Below are 22,074 nucleotides of genomic sequence, written 5' to 3'. Positions count from 1 at the left end.
GTCTTTCATGCCATTAAATGTTCATATTTTCTTAGGATTATAAGACACTTGTATTAACTGCCACAGTTCTTTATTGTCAAAGAGGCAGTATATAAACAAATGAAAACATGACTCCATTAAAAATAATTCTCCTGCAATGTATCAGAGTGATCATAAACATATCTAAAATATAGAGGAAATTTAACATTTCCCTTGTCCATAAGCAATTTGTTGAAAGTCTATTTTTTAAATTTATTCTTAACATTCTATGCGTGGCATATAGTGAGTGGTCAAAAATAGTTAAAGAATGACTAAATACGTAAAACTTAATCATTGAAGGTAGAGATAGTATCTTTGTAGTGAGTACCCAGAATTAAATGTTGTAATATAGTTGAGGTAAAAATGTGCTTCAAAAATTATCTAATGTAAATTTCTATATCAGAATCAAAAATAATCCTTGAAATATGGAGATACGGAAGGGAATAAAAAGCTGTCATTGGAAATCCAGGTCCACAGTGGCAGTATGGCCCCCCATTTAGGTTGTATATATCGACGTATTTATGATTTAATAAGAAAAAGATTCAATACATGCATCTCTCAATGGAAGAAAATAGGTATGATTTATGCCTATAAGTCTTGAAATTTTAAACAGTGTAAATCTTAAATGTGGTGTAAAAGCACATGCTGCAGGGCAATGAAACTACTTTGCCTTTCCTGTATTTTTTATCTTTTTAAAATGCATTATATTTAGAAGGATTGTATGAATACTTGAGAAGTTTCTCTTGAATATGGAGAAGTCTTTAGCTTGGCTACATGATGGCAGACATCTTATAAAAGACATTTAACATGTTTAAAAAGCATATTCTGTTTATCTAGACTGTTGGAAGGAACTTCTCGGTTTATATACATTTTATGAGAAAGAAATGAAATGAAAAGAAATGAAAGAACCAAATAGATGGTGGAAGTACATGCTTGAGGTTTCAGTGTCAGGAAGGATATTTACATAATAAATTTCAATGCATGGGATTTCCCCTTTAGTTATTGTTTAAGATTCTGTTTAAGGAAGTCAACTCAAACTTTGAAGGATATTTCAGGGTTCCTTTCAGAATCTTTTTGTTTTTGTGAAATTATTTTATAGTAGTTTGTACCATTTCATATCTAGTTAAAATCATCAAGACTGAGTGAAAAGGTGGCTTACCCTTATCCCCCTCCCTTAGCGAATTTTAAAAATGCTTGTATTTTACACTGCATATGAGGGAACAAAAGTGACTTCTTCTTAGGACAAATATCAAACTCAGAAATGATCTGGGAGAACCACTTCCTTTGCAACAAATGTGAGAAACCACCTGCTTTAGTCTAATTTCAATTGGCTGAATGATGCAGGGTGTGTTTTCCTTAGATCCTGTAGCTCTGAAATGTCCTTGTCACTGGTTGTCTAAAAAGGCAAGAAGAGGCAGACACCATATATTATAAAGATGATGGTTCCCCTGTGAATGAGATATAACTTTCTGCAACTTCCAAGTTAAAACCGCAAATGCTTAAATGATACACAAAACTCTAAACATCCATCTCTCTCTGCATCTAACAAAAATAAAATTGTATGAAAAAATTCATTAAAGCTTTGTCAGAACTTTGTCACCTCTCTTTTTCTCTCATACACAAACCACACATCACACACACACACACACACACACACACACACACACACACGCGTACATATCTTACAGGAATATAACTCTTAGTTTTATTCATCATTTTCCCTTCTCTCTCTCCTTCTGCTCTGCCCTAAGAACTTCCATTTTCATTATTTGACTTGGTTATTGAAATTATTTTCATGTTACATGCCCCTCATTCTGACGTCTTATTTACTGTTTTCTGTTTGATGAACCCTAGTCTGCTATTCTTTCTGTAAAGCAAATCGAAAATAACACCAACTTGTTCCTGTCAATAATCTTTCAGAAAACCATCATATTTCAGGTTTACTTTAATCTTAAGGTTTTCTTAAGTATTCTTAAATCTTGAATATATCAATATAATAAGTTTAAATCCTTTTACTGTAAACCATCATGGGATATCTAATCTTAGCTTGAATAAAATATTGATGATGGTAGAAATTACATCCATGTTCCTGAAGGAAACTGGGATAAAACAAAACAGCAAGGGTTTTTGCCCATCTCGAACAAGCAAATGGCGAGAAATTTTCCTCATAGCCCAGTGGTTAGCAAACTCATTTAGGAGGTAGAGTACCTGGAAGTAAGTGCTCCCTGAAATGATTATATATTTATCTTAGAATTACTAAATATATGTTGTTATACAAAATTATATATTGTAAGCACTAGTCTGGTGATAGAAGAGGGACCCCCTTAAATTCTTGTCCTATGCCTTTAAAATAGACAGCAGGAGACTACTCCATACTAAAGAATAATTTAATGTATTAGGTTTTCTATGTGCAATTCTTACAGACTGCTTATTCTAACTTGAGATGTTTCTAAAGAGTTCACATTTTAATATTCTACTGGAGTCACAATAAGTTTCCATTATGTCAAAGCAAACGATAGAGGTTTTCTGTCCTCCAAAATTAAATTTGAATAAAGCAACTTCCGAAGATAACAGTGTAAAACTCTGGGACAGCATCCCATGTTACTTTATGAGTAAAATCTTAGGCCTGTTGACAGGAACTACAAAAGCCAATTGTCCTGCGTAGGTTAACTTATTTCTGCAAAAATTCAAGGCATGTTATTACATTTTCACACAGAATATCAATTTTCACACCTATTTTGGTATCAGATGTTTTCATTCTGCAAAACAGGAAACCAGAACTTGGGGTAACCATAGTGACCCTAATATTTAATTTCCAGCCATAGAGTGCTTGTCACAACACTGATACACACAGTAGGCTCGTACATTAACATATATGTCATATTAATGTTTTCTGTTTTGCTTAGTAGACAGATGTAATCATTCATTTCACACAGATTTTAAAAGGTTTTAATATTTTTACCATTCAGTTATTCAGCAATTAGACTGATAATTCTTGAAAGACATAATTCTCGAATGTGTATTAGAAAAAAAAACATAAAAGAGAAGTTACTGTATGGCAGGGTGATGATTATTTAAGAGGAAATAGTTCTGAATTCAGAAAAACGTTATGACTTACAGCTAATAGTAAGAAATACAGCATTATAACAGCAACAAGCTTATGAGAATTCATGGCCAAAACAGACCAGACTGTGAATGTGAGGCATTGAAGAGTAACGTAAATGCCATGAACAATACCCTTTCAGGCATGACGAATACCTCCCTCCTCTAGAGTCTTCATGGTTATTAATTAGCATTTCTTACACTCCTTGGTAGTTTGAAGAAGACATGTACAACAACAGACACAACATAACCAAAATAAATAATAATCTTTGTCTGTATCATGGTGTGAAATGTTTATTAACTTGGAGAGAGAGCCTCTTAAAGCTTTTTGTGGAGAATTCACTAGATGTAATTAATGAAATATCTTCTATCCAGACATAGTTTTAAATCAGACCTTGTGGAAGCTTCATTTATCTTTGATACTCTGTTTCCCTCTTAGTAAAATGCCCATAAATGTAAAATGTTCATGAACTCTTGGTAAAATTTATATAACTCATACATACTCTAATGATGTAGGCACAGTGAAATCTGTATTCAGAGAGAACTGTATAGCCATAAGATTTTTAAAGGATGGAAATAGAAGTATGCATCTTAAGAAATTGTAAAAACAGAAACAAAAATAAAAATTGTATTCAACATAGAAAATTGAATAAGAATAATCCATTCAAAAGTGGGCTCTTGAAAAGATTAACAAAATAGTTAAACCTATCCCAGTCATAACAAAGAAAACTTAGAATAAAAACTAGACGAGATAAATGAGAAAAGATGCATGACAGCAGATACAGAAGAAATTAAGAGGAAACTAAAAGCAATTTTATAACAATTTTGCAAAATTCTGGAAAACTTGATTTTCTAGTACAATACAAATCACTAAAATTGAGATAAGTGGAAAATTAGACTGATTACTTCAGAAAACATTTAGTAGGTTATTAAAGGTGTACTGTTGAAGAGTGTAGTAGGATTCTTTACAAATGAATTTAACCTAACCCTTAAAGAATAATTTATATACTTTAAGCTATTCCAAAGCATACGAAAAGAAAAAAACTCCACAATTCCTTTTGTGATGTCAGATTAATCTTTGTACTTAACAGTCAAAAAGCAAAGATCATAAATCTGTAAGACAGTTTTACTTTTGAATGAAATACAAAATTTTGTTGAATTATAAGAAATGTAATCACATTTTGCAAGTGGTAAGGATTCTATAAATGTTAGCTCTTATTTACCAAGAGCTCTTAAAATTCAAGAAGGAAAAGAAAACTACCATATAGAAATTAATGAGCAAAACATATCAACAGACAATTCACACATGGAATTGTAATAGGTCAGTGATACAAAAATATATTCAAATGCACAAGGAATCATGGAAATAAAAGTTAACAAAGTGATGTATTTGATCGTACAAACAAAACTAAAAGAATCAAAAACAAAACAAAAATTTCGTGGTGAGAGAAGAGCCTATTCTTATACATTCTGGTTAAAATATGTAATTCTAAATTGTTTCTAGGAAGGCAGTTGGAAACACCTAAAATTACATATATATGTGTATATGTGTGTGTGTGTATGTATATATGTATATAGATGTATACATATGTATATACGTGTATAGATGTATACATATGTATATATGTGTATAGATGTATACATATGTATATACGTGTATAGATGTATACATATGTATATACGTGTATAGATGTATACATATGTATATGTGTATAGATGTATAGATATATATGTGTATATGTATAGATACAAATATACTTGTATAGATATGTCTATATCTCCCTGAAATGATGTGTGTATATATATGTATAGATGTATCTACTAGATCAGAGTGTGTGTGTGTGTGTGTATACACACACACTGATCCAGTATATACATCCTGTGAATTGTTATAACAACAGTAGAAGCATCAGTGTCTGAAAATGTATGCATAAGATATTGGCCAGGTGTGGTGACTGCGGGTGGGAATGTTAATTAATTCTGCCATTGTGGAAAGCAGTGTGGTGATTCCTCAAAGAACTTAAAACAGAAATACCATTCAACCCAGCAACCTCATTATTTGGTATATTCCCAAAGGAATATAAATTGTTTTACGATAAAGACACATGCACATGTATGTTTATTGCAGCACTATTCAGAGTAGCAAAGATAGGGAATCAATATAAATGTCCATCAACAGTAGACTGATTAAGAAAATATGCTACGTATACATCATGGAATACAACCCAGACAAAAAAAAAGAGATCGCAGCAACATGGATGCAGCTGGAGCCATTATCCTTAGCAAACTAATGCATGAACAGAAAACCAAATACCGCATGTTCTCACTTATAAGTGGGAGTCAGGCTGGGCGCAGGGGCTCATACCTGTAACCTAGTACTTTGGGAGGCCGAGGCGAGCGGATCACCTGAGGTCGGGAGTTCGAGACCAGCCTGACCAACATGGAGAAACCCCGTCTCTACTAAAAATACAAAATTAGCCAGGCATGGTGGCGCATGCCTGTAATCCCAGCTACTCGGGAGGCTGAGGCAGGAGAATCGCTTGAAACTCGGGAGGCGGAGGTTGTGGTGAGCCGAGATCGTGCCATTGCACTCCAGTCTGGGCAACAAGAGCGAAACTCCACCTCAAAAAAAAGGAGTTAATAACAAGAACACATGGATATAAAGTGGGGAACAACAGACACTGGAGCCTACTCAAGAGTAAAAGGTGGGAGGAGGGAGAGGATCAGAAAAACTACCTATCATGCCCCATACTTATTACCTGCAGGCACCATACTTATTACTTGGGCGATGAAATAATGTGTACATTAAACCCCCATGACACGCAGTTTACCTGTATAACAAACCTGCACATGTACTCCTGAACCTAATATAAAAGTTAAAAAGAGTAGCTGTCTGCCACTGAATACAATTCTGTCCCTGAATATAATATCTCCAATTCCCAGTCAGTTAATTACCCCCTAGTGATCTGAATGCTTTCTGGCATGCTTTCTCCACCTGATACTTTTCTTCATTCCAATCTATTTTTTCTTTACAGATTTAATCAATACTGAATACATGAATATATCTTATGTCTTTTGCTTACCTTGTCACAATGTTACTTCCTTTTTCTTACCCCTTGGGCTTCCGTGAGACACAGTTGCCTACCTAATTGTTTTTCCTGTGGATATAGGTAAATTTTATTGGAAAACATGAACATTTATTTAGGTAATATCTGTGGCTGCTGCTGTGTGTGTGTGTGTGTGTGTGGGGGTGTGTGTGTGTTCCAATGACTTATTTTTTGTGGTAAAATACAAATGATGTAAAATTTACCATATAACTATTTTTTATTTTTTAATTAGCAAAAAATTTGTATATATCATGTATCATATGATTTTTTAAAATATCTAGATGTTGTGGAATGCTTCAAGCTAATAAACATATACATTAACTTGTATGTTTATCATTTGGGGTCGAGGACACTTAAAATCTATTCTCTTAGCAATTTTCAAAATACAGTATTGTTGTTAACCAAAATCAGCATGTTGTGCAATAGATCTCTTGAATTTATTCTTATTAAATGTAATTTAGTATCATTTGACCAACATCTGCCTAACCTTCCTCCTCTAAGCTCTATCCCCTGCTAACCGTCATTTTACTCTCAATTCTATGAGCTCAACATTCTACAATTTCATATACAAGTGACATGATGTAATGTTTGTCTTTCTGTGCCTGGCTTATGTCATTTGATGTAACGTACTCTAGATTCATTAATGTCATTGCAAATGAGAGGATTCTCTGCTTTTTAAGTCCAAGTAGTATTCCAGTGTGTGTGTGTGTGTAGGTGTGTATACCTGCATTTTCTTTATCCTTTCATCTACTGATGGACACTTAAGTTGATTTCCTATCTTCGCTATTTTGAGTAGCACTGCAATGTACATTGAAGTGCAGTTATTTCTTTGACATATTGATTTGTTTCCTTTGGAATATATACCCAGCAGTAGAATTCCTGAATCATATGGTAGTTTTATTTGTAATTTTTTGAGAAACCTCCATACTGTTTTTCATAATGACTACAATAATTTACATTTCCACCAACCCAACATTGTGCAAAGATTCCTTTTTCTCTACATCTTTGCCACAAGTTTTCTTTTGTCTTTTTGATAATAGCCATTCTGTGTGATGTAATATTTCATTGTAGTTTTAATTTGCATTTCTCTGATGATTAGTGATGTTCAACATTATTTCATTTATGTGCTGGCCATTGGTTTGTCTTCTTTTGAGCAATGCCTATTCAGGTACATTGCCCTAAATAGGGTTTGAGGTATTATTTTTTCTATTTTTTTTAGTGTATAATTCAGTGGCTTTAAGTATATTTCCGTTGTTGGGTAGTCATCACCGCTATCCATCTCTAGAATGATTTCATCATCCCAAGTTGAATTCATACTGATTAAAAGATTACTCTCCATTTTCACCTCCCCTAGCCTTTAATAACTTCCATTTTTTCTCTATGAATTTGGCTATTTTAGGTACCTCATATAAGTAGAATCATACAATATTTGTCATTTTATGTCTTGCTTATTTCACTTAGCATATGTTTCCAAGGTTCATTTATGTTGTAGTTTGTATCAGAATTTCATTCCTTTTTAAGGCTGAAAATATTCCGTTGTATGTACATACCACATTTTGTTTATGCATTTATCTGTAGATGGACATTTGGGTGTTCTCACATTTTGGCTATTGCGAATAATGTTACTATGATAATTGGTCTACCAATATCTTAATCTGTTTTTAATTATTTTGGTTATAAACATAGAGGTAGAATTGCTAGAGTTTAATGGTAGATACTTTTTTATTATGTGACCTTCTGTTGTGAACTTCTTGACACTAGGGGGGGTAGTACCTTATTTTCCTTTATCAGGTCTGAGCCCAGTAGCTGAATATAGTGGAAATTGGACCTTATGAGACCTTTTATGAGGATAAGGAAATGGAGGAACTATCTTCCTGCTTACACAGTGACAAGTCTTATGACAGTGGATAAGGGGTTACTGGAATCTAAGTGACTATTACTTGATCTAAGTCTTCCCAGAGTCAGGTCTATGGCAAGCCAAAACGTTTCTACCAGGAGTGCTTCCCGCAGTATGACTGAGTCTTGTTCCTAAAAATCGCATATTCTCTGCTTAACTGCTTGAATCTTCAGTGCTATATCATCTGATTGTCACTATCACTAGAATTAAGTTTCATGAAAGCAGAAGGTTTTTACTTTTACATGCTCTTATTTACTTCATTGCCTGGCAGATAGCCAAAAGGTACTTGTTGAGTTAGTGAATCAATGAATCAATAGATAAATTCATAGTCGCTTTTCCTTATGGAGGAATTTCTCTCCTCTACTGCCATATGAGGAATCCCCAGATGATGATGCAGATGATGATGCTTTCTTATTCTTGAATGATTAATCTCCCCTTCGACGTAGTAACATCTTATAAAACTAAAATATGATATCATGACCAAGATGTTAACATTCATATAACCCACCAATAGTATTCAGATTTTCCCAGCTTTACTCATATTTATGTGTATGTGTGCATGCATATGTGTGTATTTAGTTCTATGCAACATTATTACATGTGTAGGTTTGTAAATCCACCATCAGAGTCAATATGCAGAACAGTTCCACCATTACAAGGGTCCTTCATATTGCCCTTTTATAAGAACATTCAGCTACCCCACATCTTACCCCCATTCCTGACCTCTGCCAACTGCTATTCTGTTCTCTATTTCTGTAACTTTGTCTTTTCAAGACTCTCATAGATACGGACTCATATGGTATATTACCCTTTCAGAATGACTTTTTCCCCACTTAGCACAATGCCCATGAAATTCATCCAATATGCTGCATGTATCAATAATTTGTTCTTTTCATTGATGAGTGTTATTCCATGGTGTGGCTGTACTATGGTTTGTTTATCTACCCCTGAGGGCCTCTGGGTTCCCAGTTTGGGGCTATTACAAATAAACGTAGTATGAACACTTAGGTGCAGGTTTTTGTGTACACATGTGTTTTCATTTCCTTGAGATAAATGCTCAAGAGCCCAATTACCAGATTGTATAATAAGTACATGTTCAGTTTTGTGAGAAACTGCCAGACTGTTTTCCAAAGTGGCTGTATCATTTGAGTTTCCACTAGCAGGGGTTGAGTCATCCAGTTTCTCCACACCCTCACCAGCATTTTATGGCACTATTTTTTAATTTTAACCATTATGGTAAATGTGCAGTGATATATTATTGTGGTTACAATTTGCATTCCTCTATTGGCAAAAAACATTGAACATCTTTTCATATGCTTACTTTTCAGATGCTTGTGTTTAACCTTACTCCACCTAAACATTTGAGGAGTGTGAAGGACAGGAGACACAGACAGAGATTTGCCTTGATTGAGGCAAATAAAACCTTGCCAGATTTTCATTTCCAAATACAGTCCTAGACAGAGATAAGAGAGCTGGCAGTTTGCTCCATTCTTTATTAGAGACCTAACATTCATTCTAAAACAGAGGCATTTTACTAAAATGCAGTCAGCCTTAATTATAATGGCACTCCTTGGAGCTAGGTGGAAGTACTGGTGAATTTTTCTGAGTTGTAATTCTATACTCGAAAGCATATCTTAATTTTAAACATCCTTTATGACATTTTATTTGGAGATACTCCAGTTGGCCTCTTTAATCTGCAGTAATCTATTCATGTGCTGAAAGTAAATATATTTGGGGTGCTTGTTTGTTATGGAAAGTGATTTTACACATGCATTTTGTGTAATTTTTAGATTATTTTTAAAAAGCTTCAATGCTAAGTCTCTGAAAATAGCTAAATGCAATTACCTTCACGTTTTTATTATTATTATTGCAACTAGGCATTTGGTCTCTTACCTTCAAATGTTTTACCCCTTTCTTTAACAGGTTGATTTAGTGAATATTGGAAGTACTGACATCGTAGATGGAAATCATAAACTGACTCTTGGTTTGATTTGGAATATAATCCTCCACTGGCAGGTAAGAATCGTGATGAATGGTTTCCTTTTGGGTAACATTAATCTTGCTTTTTAATTTTTACCCTTGACGTGTGAAACAAATGTGTATTTCTAACAATAACAAACCCTGCTCCATAGTGCTGCTTTTAAAATTGACACTACCATGTCGTCTGAAATGTTAAGGATCATCACGGTATAATATAGGTTCTGGTACACTTACTGGAATACTTTTCAAAATTTTATTTCATTGAGTAGGTATAAGGTAAAAATACAAAGTCCCAATCATAGGTGAGTAATTTTTTTCACAAATGTATGTTCTATAACTTGTCTATAAGTTAATTTAGTATGTTTTATTTTAATCACTACCAAAGGAATGAGACTTTCTCAGTCTTGGGTATTCTTAACATAAATTATTGCCAATAAAAGATTAGTAGAATATGGGTATCTCTATCAATAAATGTGTGTTATACATACAAACTCCATAATGTGATTTGGAAATTATTTTTAAGTCACCTGAGCATAGGGTGTTCCGACTGTCTGTTTGACCTCCGCAAAATGGGTTGAGGGATTTGTGGAAAAGATACACACACCTGTGTGTGTGTGTGTGTGTGTGTGTGTGAGTGTAGTATATATGCGTATATATATAATGAGTCTATATATACACACATATATACAATATGCATGTGTGTATATATATACACACATATCCACGCATTATATATGTGTATATATATACACACTCATATCCACACATTATATATGTATATATAAGACCAACATGAACTTATATCCACTAATATTTTCCACTCATTGTATACATATACACATAATACTAACTTGTTATACACATATATATAAATATGTATGTGTATATATATACCAACATGAACTTGAATTTAAACTTCCACAGTTACCATCTTAGTGGTATTTGGTATATTGCCACCCCTTTTCTGGGCCATGGTCCCTTCACTATCAAAAGAGTAAAAATAAAAATAAATGTGTACGTATTTCTTATCACGATTAAGTGGGAGAATATCTGCAAGGCACTCAGTGTAGTACACCACTTTTATTTGAGGTGTATCGTATGACTTGTATTGATTGCTTAAAGTTTTCCACTCATTTAAAAAATTTGGAGGCTGAGAAATGACTGCTATTTTTACTAGTCGGGATTACTTTTTTATATATCAGCTTTTTTGAAATGTAATTGTTAGACCATCAATGTACTCATTCTAAGTGTAAAATTCAATTTTCATCAATCTGGTTTAGTTCTGATTCTTGGTGGCCTCGCAAACTATTTTGAGGGATGAATAATTCCCCCCCACCACGTTCATTAAAATTTGCAGGATATTTACAGAGTTATATAGCCATCATAGCAATCTAATTTTGGCACTTTTCCACCACCCTAAAAAGAAGTTTCTTCTCCATTTACAGTCATTTTTCACTCCCACCCCAGCCCTAGGCAATTGTCAATCTATTTCTGTCCATAAGTATTTGCCTTTTTGGATATTTTATATCAATATAATACATGTTCTTTTGTGTCTGGCTTCCTTCAATGAGGGTGTAATAGTTCAGATCCAGCCCTGTTGTAGCAGATATCATGGCTTCATTTGGTAAACTTGAATTTTTTTTTTTTTTTTTTGAGACAGAGTCTCGCTCTGTCGTGCAGGCTGGAGTGCAGTGGTGCGATCTCGGCTCACTGCAAGCTCCGCCTCCTGGGTTCCTGCCGTTCTCCTGCCTCAGCCTCCCGAGTAGCTAGGACTACAGGCGCCCGCCACCACGCCCGGCTAATTTTTTTTTGTATTTTTAGTAGAGACGGAGTTTCACCGTGTTAGCCAGGATGGTCTCGATCTCCTGACCTCGTGATCCTCCCACCTCGGCCTCCCAAAGTGCTGGGATTGCAGGCGTGAGCCACTGCACCCAGCTTGAATTTTAACTTGAATTGTAGATTGCTCTTGCTCAGAGTCAAATAGTGAGTAGACACAAAGAGTACCTATTAAATTCAGCAGCCATGTTGCTCTCCTAATTGGCCCCCATATATTTTTATTCCAAATTCTCTGAACAGGCTTAACGCTACTTCACAACAGTAAGCGGGGAGAGGGGAAGAGAAAGAGCGGGAATTAATATGTGCTGGCAACAAAGAATAGCTCATAGGAGCCTTAAGTGAGCCCAAGTTGGCCGATTTTCAGCCCGTTCCATATAGTGATGGTGTCAAATAGAACCAGCAAGCAACATACCCCATCTCTCCCCAAACTGCTTTTCATATGTTGCTCAGTACTTCTCAAAATATCTTGAAGAAGGAACACTTTTCCCCTAATCCGTTATATGTAAGATAGAATAAAACCAAAGCGTTACAAAAATAAGACGCCCAACACCCATGCTTCCTCCTTTATTATTCAATACAATAGACATAAATGGTACTCTGTAAAATCGCTACATAAGTTTCTTGATGCACTCTGAATTGTTGACTTTATCTTATGGCATAGTAACAAATAATTCCTAGAGTGAATCCAGTTTGCAGATCCCGCTTTGCGTAAGACAGTAAGTTTTGACAAAGCCAGCAGAAGAACTCAAGCATGCACAGAGCTCCAAAAGGCACTCTGAACTGTATTTATTGTTTATACTACTTCTTATATGATCTTACCATTTTTAAAAATATCCTGAAGCCCTTTCCAACTCCATCTGAACTAGTCCAAGATAAGCTTTCAAGACTATTGTGTCTGATAATTTCTTCACTTGCTTGCAAGTTGTTCATTTATTATTATTATTTTTTATTTTTGAGACGGAATCTTGCTCTGTCACCCAGGCTGGAGTGCAGTGGCGCGATCTCTGCTCACTGCAAGCTCCGCCTCCTGGGTTCACGCCATTGTCTTGCCTCAGCCTCCCAAGTAGCTGGGACTACAGGCGCCCGCCACCACGCCCGGCTAATCTTTTGTATTTTGTTCAGTAGAGATGGGGTTTCACCGTGTTAGCCAGGATGGTCTCGATCTCCTGACCTTGTGATCCGCCTGTCTCGGCCTCCCAAAGTTGGGATTACAGGCGTGAGCCACCGCACCCAGCCCATTTTACTTTATTAGCATGTGGAGGCGCTTTTGCAATGAGGAATATCAGAAGGAATGCTTTTTAAATCTTTCTTTGTCTGAGACCTCTCTTATAGCCTGTTGTTTTTCATTTATGCCCTTGAATCACCATATCCTTGAGACTGCAAGACTGTAGACTCTTCCCAGCCTCTGCTTACTTATCTCATCTCTCTTATATCACACTGCCCTGTTCTAAAACTATTAAGCACACTTTGAAAAATTATCTTGCTCAGTGTTCTTCATCATAATCCAGTGAATCTAAAAATGTTTTTTTCTTTTTTTTTTTTTACACCAACATTACATATTTTCCTTCCTATTAAATGGTAGAAGCCCTTGAATTTCAGCAAAGATTAAAGGACATTTTGGTCAACTTAGTGTACATTCTAGATCTATCAGATAAAGAGCGGCATTTAGAGATAGAACCACGTTGGCCCCTTTTTTTAATGCCACATACTATGTTATTAATAGTGCCATGGAGGACTTCTCATTGAACTTGTGAAAACTCAGGAATGCAAACTCTGTTTTCCTATTACTGTTTTTCCAGTGTCCATCTCAAATAAAATTGCTAGCCTAAAACAGTAACGCATATTTTGTAGCATAGGCAGCTTTGACCAAAATTGCAAAGCATATAACATGTGTTTGGCATCTTTTTCTTCCTTCTTAAGTGCAATCCATTTTTTTCAGAGTGCTAAACTTGGCTCTGGCAACCAGCTGGTTATAATAACAAATCTTGCTAACAGTGGTGAGCTATCAGAAGTCAGGTCCATACTTTTACTGGGCAATTCAAGGGATGTACTTAATGGCAACGCTAATTCACTTTAGAATGTTCATATTATTGATACAATTTGCAATTACAGGAGAATGATGACGTTTGCACTGCTGAAAGCCATCCCTGTAAATTCCTGCCTACCAAGTCACTTCTGTGCAAGACAGTTCCTGCTGTGCTCTTCTGCAGAGCTTCACAGAAACTATCCTTACCATATAAGATTATTCCTACCCTCTTCATTTCTATTCCTCTGCTGCAACTTCTTTTAATCACAGTCTGGGTTCTGGGGAGTAGACTTCGGAGTTGAGTTTGGCAGGCAGCATGTTTATTAAGCCATCCCTTGGAAAAAAAAAAAAAACACCTGTAGAAGGGCACAGGTGACAGGAGTGGAAAGAGGAAGAACTAGAAGCTGTGACGTAGACCCTATGACACGCTTATTCAAACCCCATAGACAACTTGCAGCTAGGATGACCCCTCAGAGTTGTCTCAAATGGGATTAAAATATCTGAGTGTTTATACTATGCCCCTTCATCAGTCAATAGTAGTGGGTTGCCCTAGAAAGGGTGTGACATTGGCTGGCAGGACTCTGCAACTCAGGTGGTACCTGAGAGAACTAACAACTAGAAGCTGCCTGACCACAGCTGGAGCAACAAGCCCTTCCTTTGAAGGTCAATCTTGGTGGTGCATCTCCATGTCCATCATGCCTTTTTGGCCCAGTTAACTCCTAGTCATTTTTAAAAATCACTGCTCAAAGACATTTCAACTTTTTTCCTTTTAAAAATTGATTTATAGTTGTATGCGCGCACACACACAAATACATCTGTTTAAATTGAGCCTCCTTTAGAGACAGTGAGACCTGAGGACGGGACAGTTTTCTGTTTACAGGCTCACCTTTGGGACCAGCTCAATGATTTTTTGATAGCTGCCTTTTATGTAGGAAAAGCAGACATGATTATCATACATTGCCCTTTATTATTTTTTATTCTGAGCAACATTTGCACCTAAGTAGAAGCAATAACAGCGAGGCTGAGGCTGATAAGCTGAATTAGTGACATAATGATGCTATAAAGGAGTTTTGGATTGAATACTTTGTTGTCCTTTAATATTATGCACATAGAGGGCAGACTGGCCAAGCATTTCACAAATGAATCACATTCATCATTGGAGGATTGCTTGATTATTGCAAATCCATTACCACCGTTAAGCCACTATCTGCTGATTCCAAACCTAATTTAGCACAGGACACAAAATACACCTCCTGCAGTCACTGTACATAAAGGTTGAGCAATTTATAATTTTAGAATATGAGACAAATTACATAATTATTTGACCTGCATTCACTGAGTAACTGACTAAATAAGTAGGTCAAGAAGGAATTAGGAAAACTTGGATAATCCACTCCTAAATAATAGGCTTAGTTATCAAGGGATTGTGACAGATACATGCAAAGATTTCATATCTCCGAATCATTACTGTGTTTACAAAGCATCATCTCAAATCTTTTAAAAGTATGTTAAAATGAGATTTAGTAGTGTATCCTAAAATTTGCATTTACTTTTTAATAAAAAGATGACTAACATTGGAGATGTTAAAATATGCATTTACCCCAAAGGCATTTGTTAACTTCTATATGGATGAAAAAATAAAATTGTCATATTTAGAATGCACAATAAATATTCATCATCTGATCAAATGTTGATAGTATATGAACCTTAACCTTCCCAGAAGGAAAGTGCTTAGTGGTACAGACTGATCACTTTTACATAGATGTCTTCTTCCAGCATCTCATAAGGGGCTTATATTTAAAAAGCAGTCTTTAATAAATAATAATTCTTTAATAAAAGATGTAGACAGTTTGTTCTATGAAGCGTCACTGCATTCATGAAACTTAGAAAAAATGCTTAGAATGGATTTCTGCATCAGATGACTCAGAAGAATTAAACTTGATAATCTGTTGAATAACATCTGCACATGCATGAAGGCTATGAGACAATCAAATACATGGAAACCAGTTAATGAAAATAGAACCCAGGCTACGTATGTACAGCTCTTAGGGATAAATATTTCCTTCCTTTGTTGTTTTTTTTCTTTATTTTAGGTAGGCAAACATTTCTGTCTTCTTTTCAGTTCAGCCAATAAATATAACTTGCGTTAAATGATGGTATGAAATCAGGGTTTTATTTGACCCTATTTTGTACTTTGATCTTACACTAACCTTGCATGTAAGATACACAGAAATGAGGCCTAGAAGAGGTTAAGCAACTTGTCCAATTACCACAATTAATAGCAAAGGCAAAATTTGAACATATACTTTAAAAAAAATTATCTATAGTATTCCTCCTATCCGAAAAGAGCTTTTATATCTTAAGTCCTTGGTTAACAATAAGTCTAATGTTTTATACACTGTCTTCTCTAGCTTGTTCATTGAAAGCTAGAAGGTGAGCAATTCTATAAACAGTAAATGTTGGGTCTAATATGGCAGAATCCAGGAGTGATAGTGAACACATTCAGTAAATGGTATGGCATAGATACCAATGAATCAGAATAGACTCCTAGCCTTTGAGAATAGACTTAACTTCTGGTAGAATCTATTATGTCTCATTACTAATTGGCCCTAAAATTTCTATTTATCACTGAAGATCAAGGACATTCATATTTAAGTTTGCATGATTCTTGCTCAAGGAATGTGTTTTCTTATGAAAATTTATTTCCACATGTAGGTCAAAAATGTAATGAAAAATATCATGGCTGGATTGCAACAAACCAACAGTGAAAAGATTCTCCTGAGCTGGGTCCGACAATCAACTCGTAATTATCCACAGGTTAATGTAATCAACTTCACCACCAGCTGGTCTGATGGCCTGGCTTTGAATGCTCTCATCCATAGTCATAGGTAAGAAGATTACTGAGACATTAAATGACTTGTAAAAGTGGTGATTTAGACTCTGATGACATATTTTTCCCCAGTATGGTTCCAGATCATGTCCTACTTTACAACATGTTATGTACATTGACCACATTGATCTAACGTTCCATTGGAATGAACTAATTAAGAATATTTTCCAGTGTTCTATGTGTTACATATAATTCAGTTGTTGAAACATTAACATTAGCGGAGCGTGAAAGTGGTTATGGTGGACGGAGAGTATCATTATGTTTGACACTGGGACTCCCAGTAAATCCAGGTTGTATTCTAACTTTGCTGAGAATGGTGTTGGTCTTTTTATACAGATAATGTGTTTGTATAAGTCTAAACTATACAGGTAAAAATGATACTAGATCTCATGTGAGTAGTTGCAGTTAAATTAATTACCATCATCAGATAAGTAGTGTGGAGAAAGAAACATCTGTCTTATCAGATACACACTTTGATATCAAACACCATAAAGCCCTGTATACTTTGTTCTAGTTCAGGGTCATAAGATGTTCAGAGCATTTTAGCAACCAAGACAAAGAGCAGAACACAATTAATTGTATGACACAGTGTTCAGAATACCAACAGCAACAATTACTCTGGAACAGCAAATCAATTGCTATAAAGCAAGAGAGAGATCTTTTGTGGATTTTAATAAAAAGAATTCACTGTAATACAGTGAACCAAAGTCCTTAACTATATTCCATTCAACATTGTATTTCTTAAGATGAGAAAGAAGATTTTTTTTGCTTTTCTTGTGTAAAGTTCAGTAAATGAATTAATAACAGTTCAAGAAAAAGCAAAGCAGTGGAGGAAGTACATATGTATATGTACACATACACTTAGAGGTACAATATATACTATATACCATATATACTACACCATTTTTACTCTGTATATATGTGTATATGTGTGTGTGTGTGTGTGTGTGTGTGTGTGTATATATATATATATATATATATATGCTTGTGTGTGTGTATTTGAGAGAGAGGGACTACAGTCACTCTATTTTGATCTTCCTGTTACCCGTTTCATTTACCCAACCTAGGGCTAAATGCATTGCCTAATTAACTGTTTAAAATGTCGCTGGACTGCATCTTACCTAATTTTCAGTGCAAGTTATGTTTTCTCACTTTGATTTTTTTTTTTTTTTGACCACTCTACCATTTTCCTATGCCAATCCTGCTTCTAGAAAAGCTCAGAATATGAATTTTCTCTAAGGTAAAGCTCAGTCCAAGAGCAAACACATTTCAAATAAGCATCTTTGTCAGGTGTCTTGCTCCAGCTGGATTTAATTAACCCCATCCCGACTGGGTTTCCAGGTGAATTACTCAGCAACCTGATTTAGAACGGAGGCAGACATGCATTCAAATGTCACGTTAAGCAATGTTAACACATTGTTTCTCGTATGACAGAAGAAAATTTTTCCACAGCCTCAATACAGTTAGATGAGAAGGGATAGAGACATTCTGTTTGTGTTTTAAGTCAATGCTCATTTATGCAGCCACATGCTTAACACTAAGGGCCTGAAAATATTGATTTTGCTGTTCATGTACACATTTGCAGATGAAAAAAAAATATCAAGGATCAGGTTATGTGGTCCTTGTTGGCTCTCTAACGTTTTTCCCTTCAAGTGGAAGACTTCAATCCTGCAAGCATGTTCCCACTCTATATTTGTTAATATTCTATTTAATGATTTCTGAATACATTTGTAGGTAATACAGTAAACATACCCAAATTGCCTTGTTTTATCTGTCCCTGACCCACTCTTTCTCTGTCAAAATATCCTCATTTATATACTCTCTCCTGTCATATTGGATGAATCATCAGTAACTCTCTTTATGTATTACATGGTTACTTTTCAAGAGGTTCTTCACAGTTGTTTAATGCTCTTTCATGAATCATCTCCCCCTTCTTTTTGTATTTGGCAGATGTTCATATTCTTTATCTAAAGAAAAAAATGGTTGAACTCTCTGTTCCATAGCGATTGTCATTGGCACAATTAGGAATGTCATGAGGTGCCCTCATTTCAATAATTGAGTTGTTCAACTATACAGAACAACAACATGTAGTTAATACAGAGCATAAGGATTGACTAAGGGTCATGGCAGTTAAAAGTTGTGTGATAAAACGCAAAGTCCACTACAATACCCTTCAAAGGAAGCCAGATTTCTACTTTTTGTGTTAAAACCCAATGATAATTGCTTAGAAATATGTACAAAAGATGCAGATAAAATTACAATAACTATAAAGTTACAATTGTCTTCCTAAATCCTTATTTTAGTGTATTACCACAGCAAATTAGAAGCAAACAAACACTAGAATCAGGAGCAAAGGAAAAACAGAAACGCAATGTGTCTTCATGACCCCAATCTTACTTATCGCATTTCAATTCTTAGATGCAGTCACTGTCAGCTACTTGTACTTTGGTTCCTGATGGTTATAATAATATGTGTGATAATGTTTCTACTTGTTGACAAACTAATTTCTAACAGTATAGGTATTTACTCCATAGTATGAAAACCAGCCATATTACGTTTCATCCCCAGGTATTTCCTAATTTTATTACTTATAATCATTTTATACTTGTAATTTTTGCTTTTATTACATTAAATAGTATGAGTATACCTCATTTTAAATTTTTACTAAGTTTAGAAAGGAACTTTTGACCAATATGAAAAACGAGAAAATCATCACACATCCTTACTCTCGCCTCTTCTCCACCTCCCAATTCGGATTACATTCTGTTTGCATCAGTAGTATTTGTAACATTTATATCAGTTCTGTAAAGATAGGTGTTTTTGGCTTGAGTCTGTAAATTGAAAATACATCACTCTTCTTGTATAAATGTAATTAACATTACAGCAAAGTAATAGAAATGAATGTTTTTAAACAATTATTATTTTGTAGACACCTTTCTAGGTAAAATATTCAATCAAGTTCCATGACGTAGATGCTGTCATTTTACCCATCTCACAAATAGATAAATTGAGTCATAGAGAGGTTATGTAATTTACCTAAAACTGTTTGGGTAACATGTGGTAGAGCTAGGATTTAAATTTACACTATCCTAATCATGGTGTTGATTTTATTAAAAATCTGGTGATCCTTGGTTGCAAGTCAATAAATTATGGTCCAGGTTAACATTAAATGCTGTGTGGGTTTCCTTCACAGTTGGTTAGTTTTACAATTTTTATGCATTTGAAAGTCATAGATATTTAAAATGTTAATTAATTTTAATAGTATAAAAGAATTCAATTCATTTTTAATGCTGGATGTGACCTCAAAGGCCTTTTGGTGCAATGCTTCTTTTTTGAATGAGAATGCCAAAGCTCAAATAAATTATATGACTTAGATAAGATATCCACACACTCAGTTGGTTAGTTAGTGGCCAAGGAAATGGGGAAGGTGAGACAAGGGAATACAGCACGAATACATAAGCAATGCTCTTTTTCCTCATCATACTCATTTTAACCTTGTATACTATGCCATAGATGAGAAAACTAGTTTCTCATATGTTCCCACCTATGTTCTTTTTTTACTCCCATTGCCTGCAGAAAAAAATGAAGATAAGGCAGAGGGCGCATAGTGAACTTAAAAGTCCCCTAAATATTCTACAATTTTTAAATTTCTTATATATTTTTCATAACAAAGGCATTATCCAATTTGTCAATAAGCTAGTTTCCATAAGCTTGTTAGCTGTTAGGGGTATTTTGGAAAATATGGAGGGATTCGATTTCCTAATAATGGTAGTAGAAGCAATTAAGAAGAAACAAATAAACTTGTACCTTTATTTATATATTTTTTTGAGATGGAGTCTCGCTCTGTTGCACAGGCTACAGCGCAGTGGGCCAACCTTGGCTCACTGCGACCTCCACTTCCCAGGTTCAAGCGATTCTACTGCCTCAGCCTCCTGAGTAGCTGGGACTATAGGCATGGGCCACCACGCCCTGCTGATTTTTGTATTTTTAGTAGTGTCGGGGTTTTACCATGTTGTCCAGGCTGGTCTCGAAATCTTGGCCTCAGGTGATCGACCCGTCTCGGCCTCCCAAAGTGCTGGGATTATAGGCGGGAGCCACTGCGCCTGGCCAATTTTGAATTACAGTTTTAGGAAAATAACAGCTAAACTACCTTTGTAACTTTTGTTTTTTGTTTTTGTTTTTTTGTTTTTTTTTTCGTTTTTTTTGTTTTTGCATAGCATGAGCTCTTAAACAGGAGTCCATTAATAGATTCAAATATTCTAAAACTGTATCTAGACTCTGTTCACAGATATGGAGAGTTTTTTTGTAGGAGTAGAAGTTTCATAGCTCTCACCAGATTCTCAAAGGTGTCTGTGATTCAGAATAGTTGAAGAACCACGTGACTAATGATTTCCAGTGCTGTTGGGATAAATTATAATACGTTAACAGCCAACACCTTATGCAAACTCAGCCGGTTTCTTTCTCTTAAACCTATCTCCCACCGCTTGATACTTAGAATCTTCCAATGGAGCCAGGCCTGTGAGGTCTTGATTATCTGAGCATGTTTTGCTTTTTTCCTTCCCTAAGAACTTTAATTCTCTAATACTCACACAACTTAGAATTCTATTATCAATACTTTTTTTTAATGCAAGTCGAAACGTCTATTTAATCTGCCTTTCAGCCTCGGAAAACTTTCTTGACCTCTTCAGATTTTACAAAACATTTTCTTATTGTCTGTGTTTTTTCACATTTAGAGTTTAATTAATTCATATGGCTTCTTCATTTTTCTTGCTCATTAAATTTAAAATCCTTATAAGACAAGAACTGCCTCTTACACTCCTTTGCATTTTCTCTATTATCAAGTAACATGGTATGTATGTTTCATGTGCTCATCCATTCTCTCGTGTAGTTGATAAATATTTGTTGAGCCTTTATTTTGTGTCAGGCTAGGTTTCCAGCAGTCAACAAAATAGGCAATAAAAGATTGCACATTCTAGTAGAAGAGAAAGATACATAGAGAAATTTAATTAAATTATATAATACGTTAAATAGTAAGTGTTAATGAGAATAGTATGAAGCAGATAAGGAGAAAGAAAATAAGTATATGTGAGTTTGATTTGAGGCGTGCAATTTTCTTTCATTTATATATTTAGGAGACTGGTTCTTGCTCAGTCACCCAGGCTGGAGTGCAGTGGTACAATCATGGCTCCCTATAGCCACCCAGGCTCAAGTGATTCTC

At 35.1% G+C, this 22,074-nt stretch overlaps 1 protein-coding gene across 8 annotated transcripts in view; it reads left to right on the top strand.

Annotated features, from left to right (window-relative positions):
* The window catches only part of DMD (dystrophin), a 2,091,067-nt gene that overhangs the window by 377,553 nt on the left and 1,691,440 nt on the right, over positions 1-22,074 (top strand). For all 8 annotated transcript variants that reach the window (XM_055376532.2, XM_055376533.2, XM_055376528.2 and 5 more), the window contains exons 5-6: positions 10,048-10,140; positions 16,682-16,854. In XM_055376532.2, the coding sequence (XP_055232507.1) occupies positions 10,048-10,140; positions 16,682-16,854 (266 nt within the window). The remainder of the gene's footprint in view (positions 1-10,047; positions 10,141-16,681; positions 16,855-22,074) is intronic.

The sequence above is a fragment of the Gorilla gorilla genome, chromosome X (assembly GCF_029281585.2).
Source record: "Gorilla gorilla gorilla isolate KB3781 chromosome X, NHGRI_mGorGor1-v2.1_pri, whole genome shotgun sequence".
Taxonomy (NCBI): Eukaryota; Metazoa; Chordata; class Mammalia; order Primates; family Hominidae; genus Gorilla; species Gorilla gorilla.
Note: the sequence above shows the minus strand (reverse complement) of the source record. Positions and strands in the feature narration are given on the sequence as shown.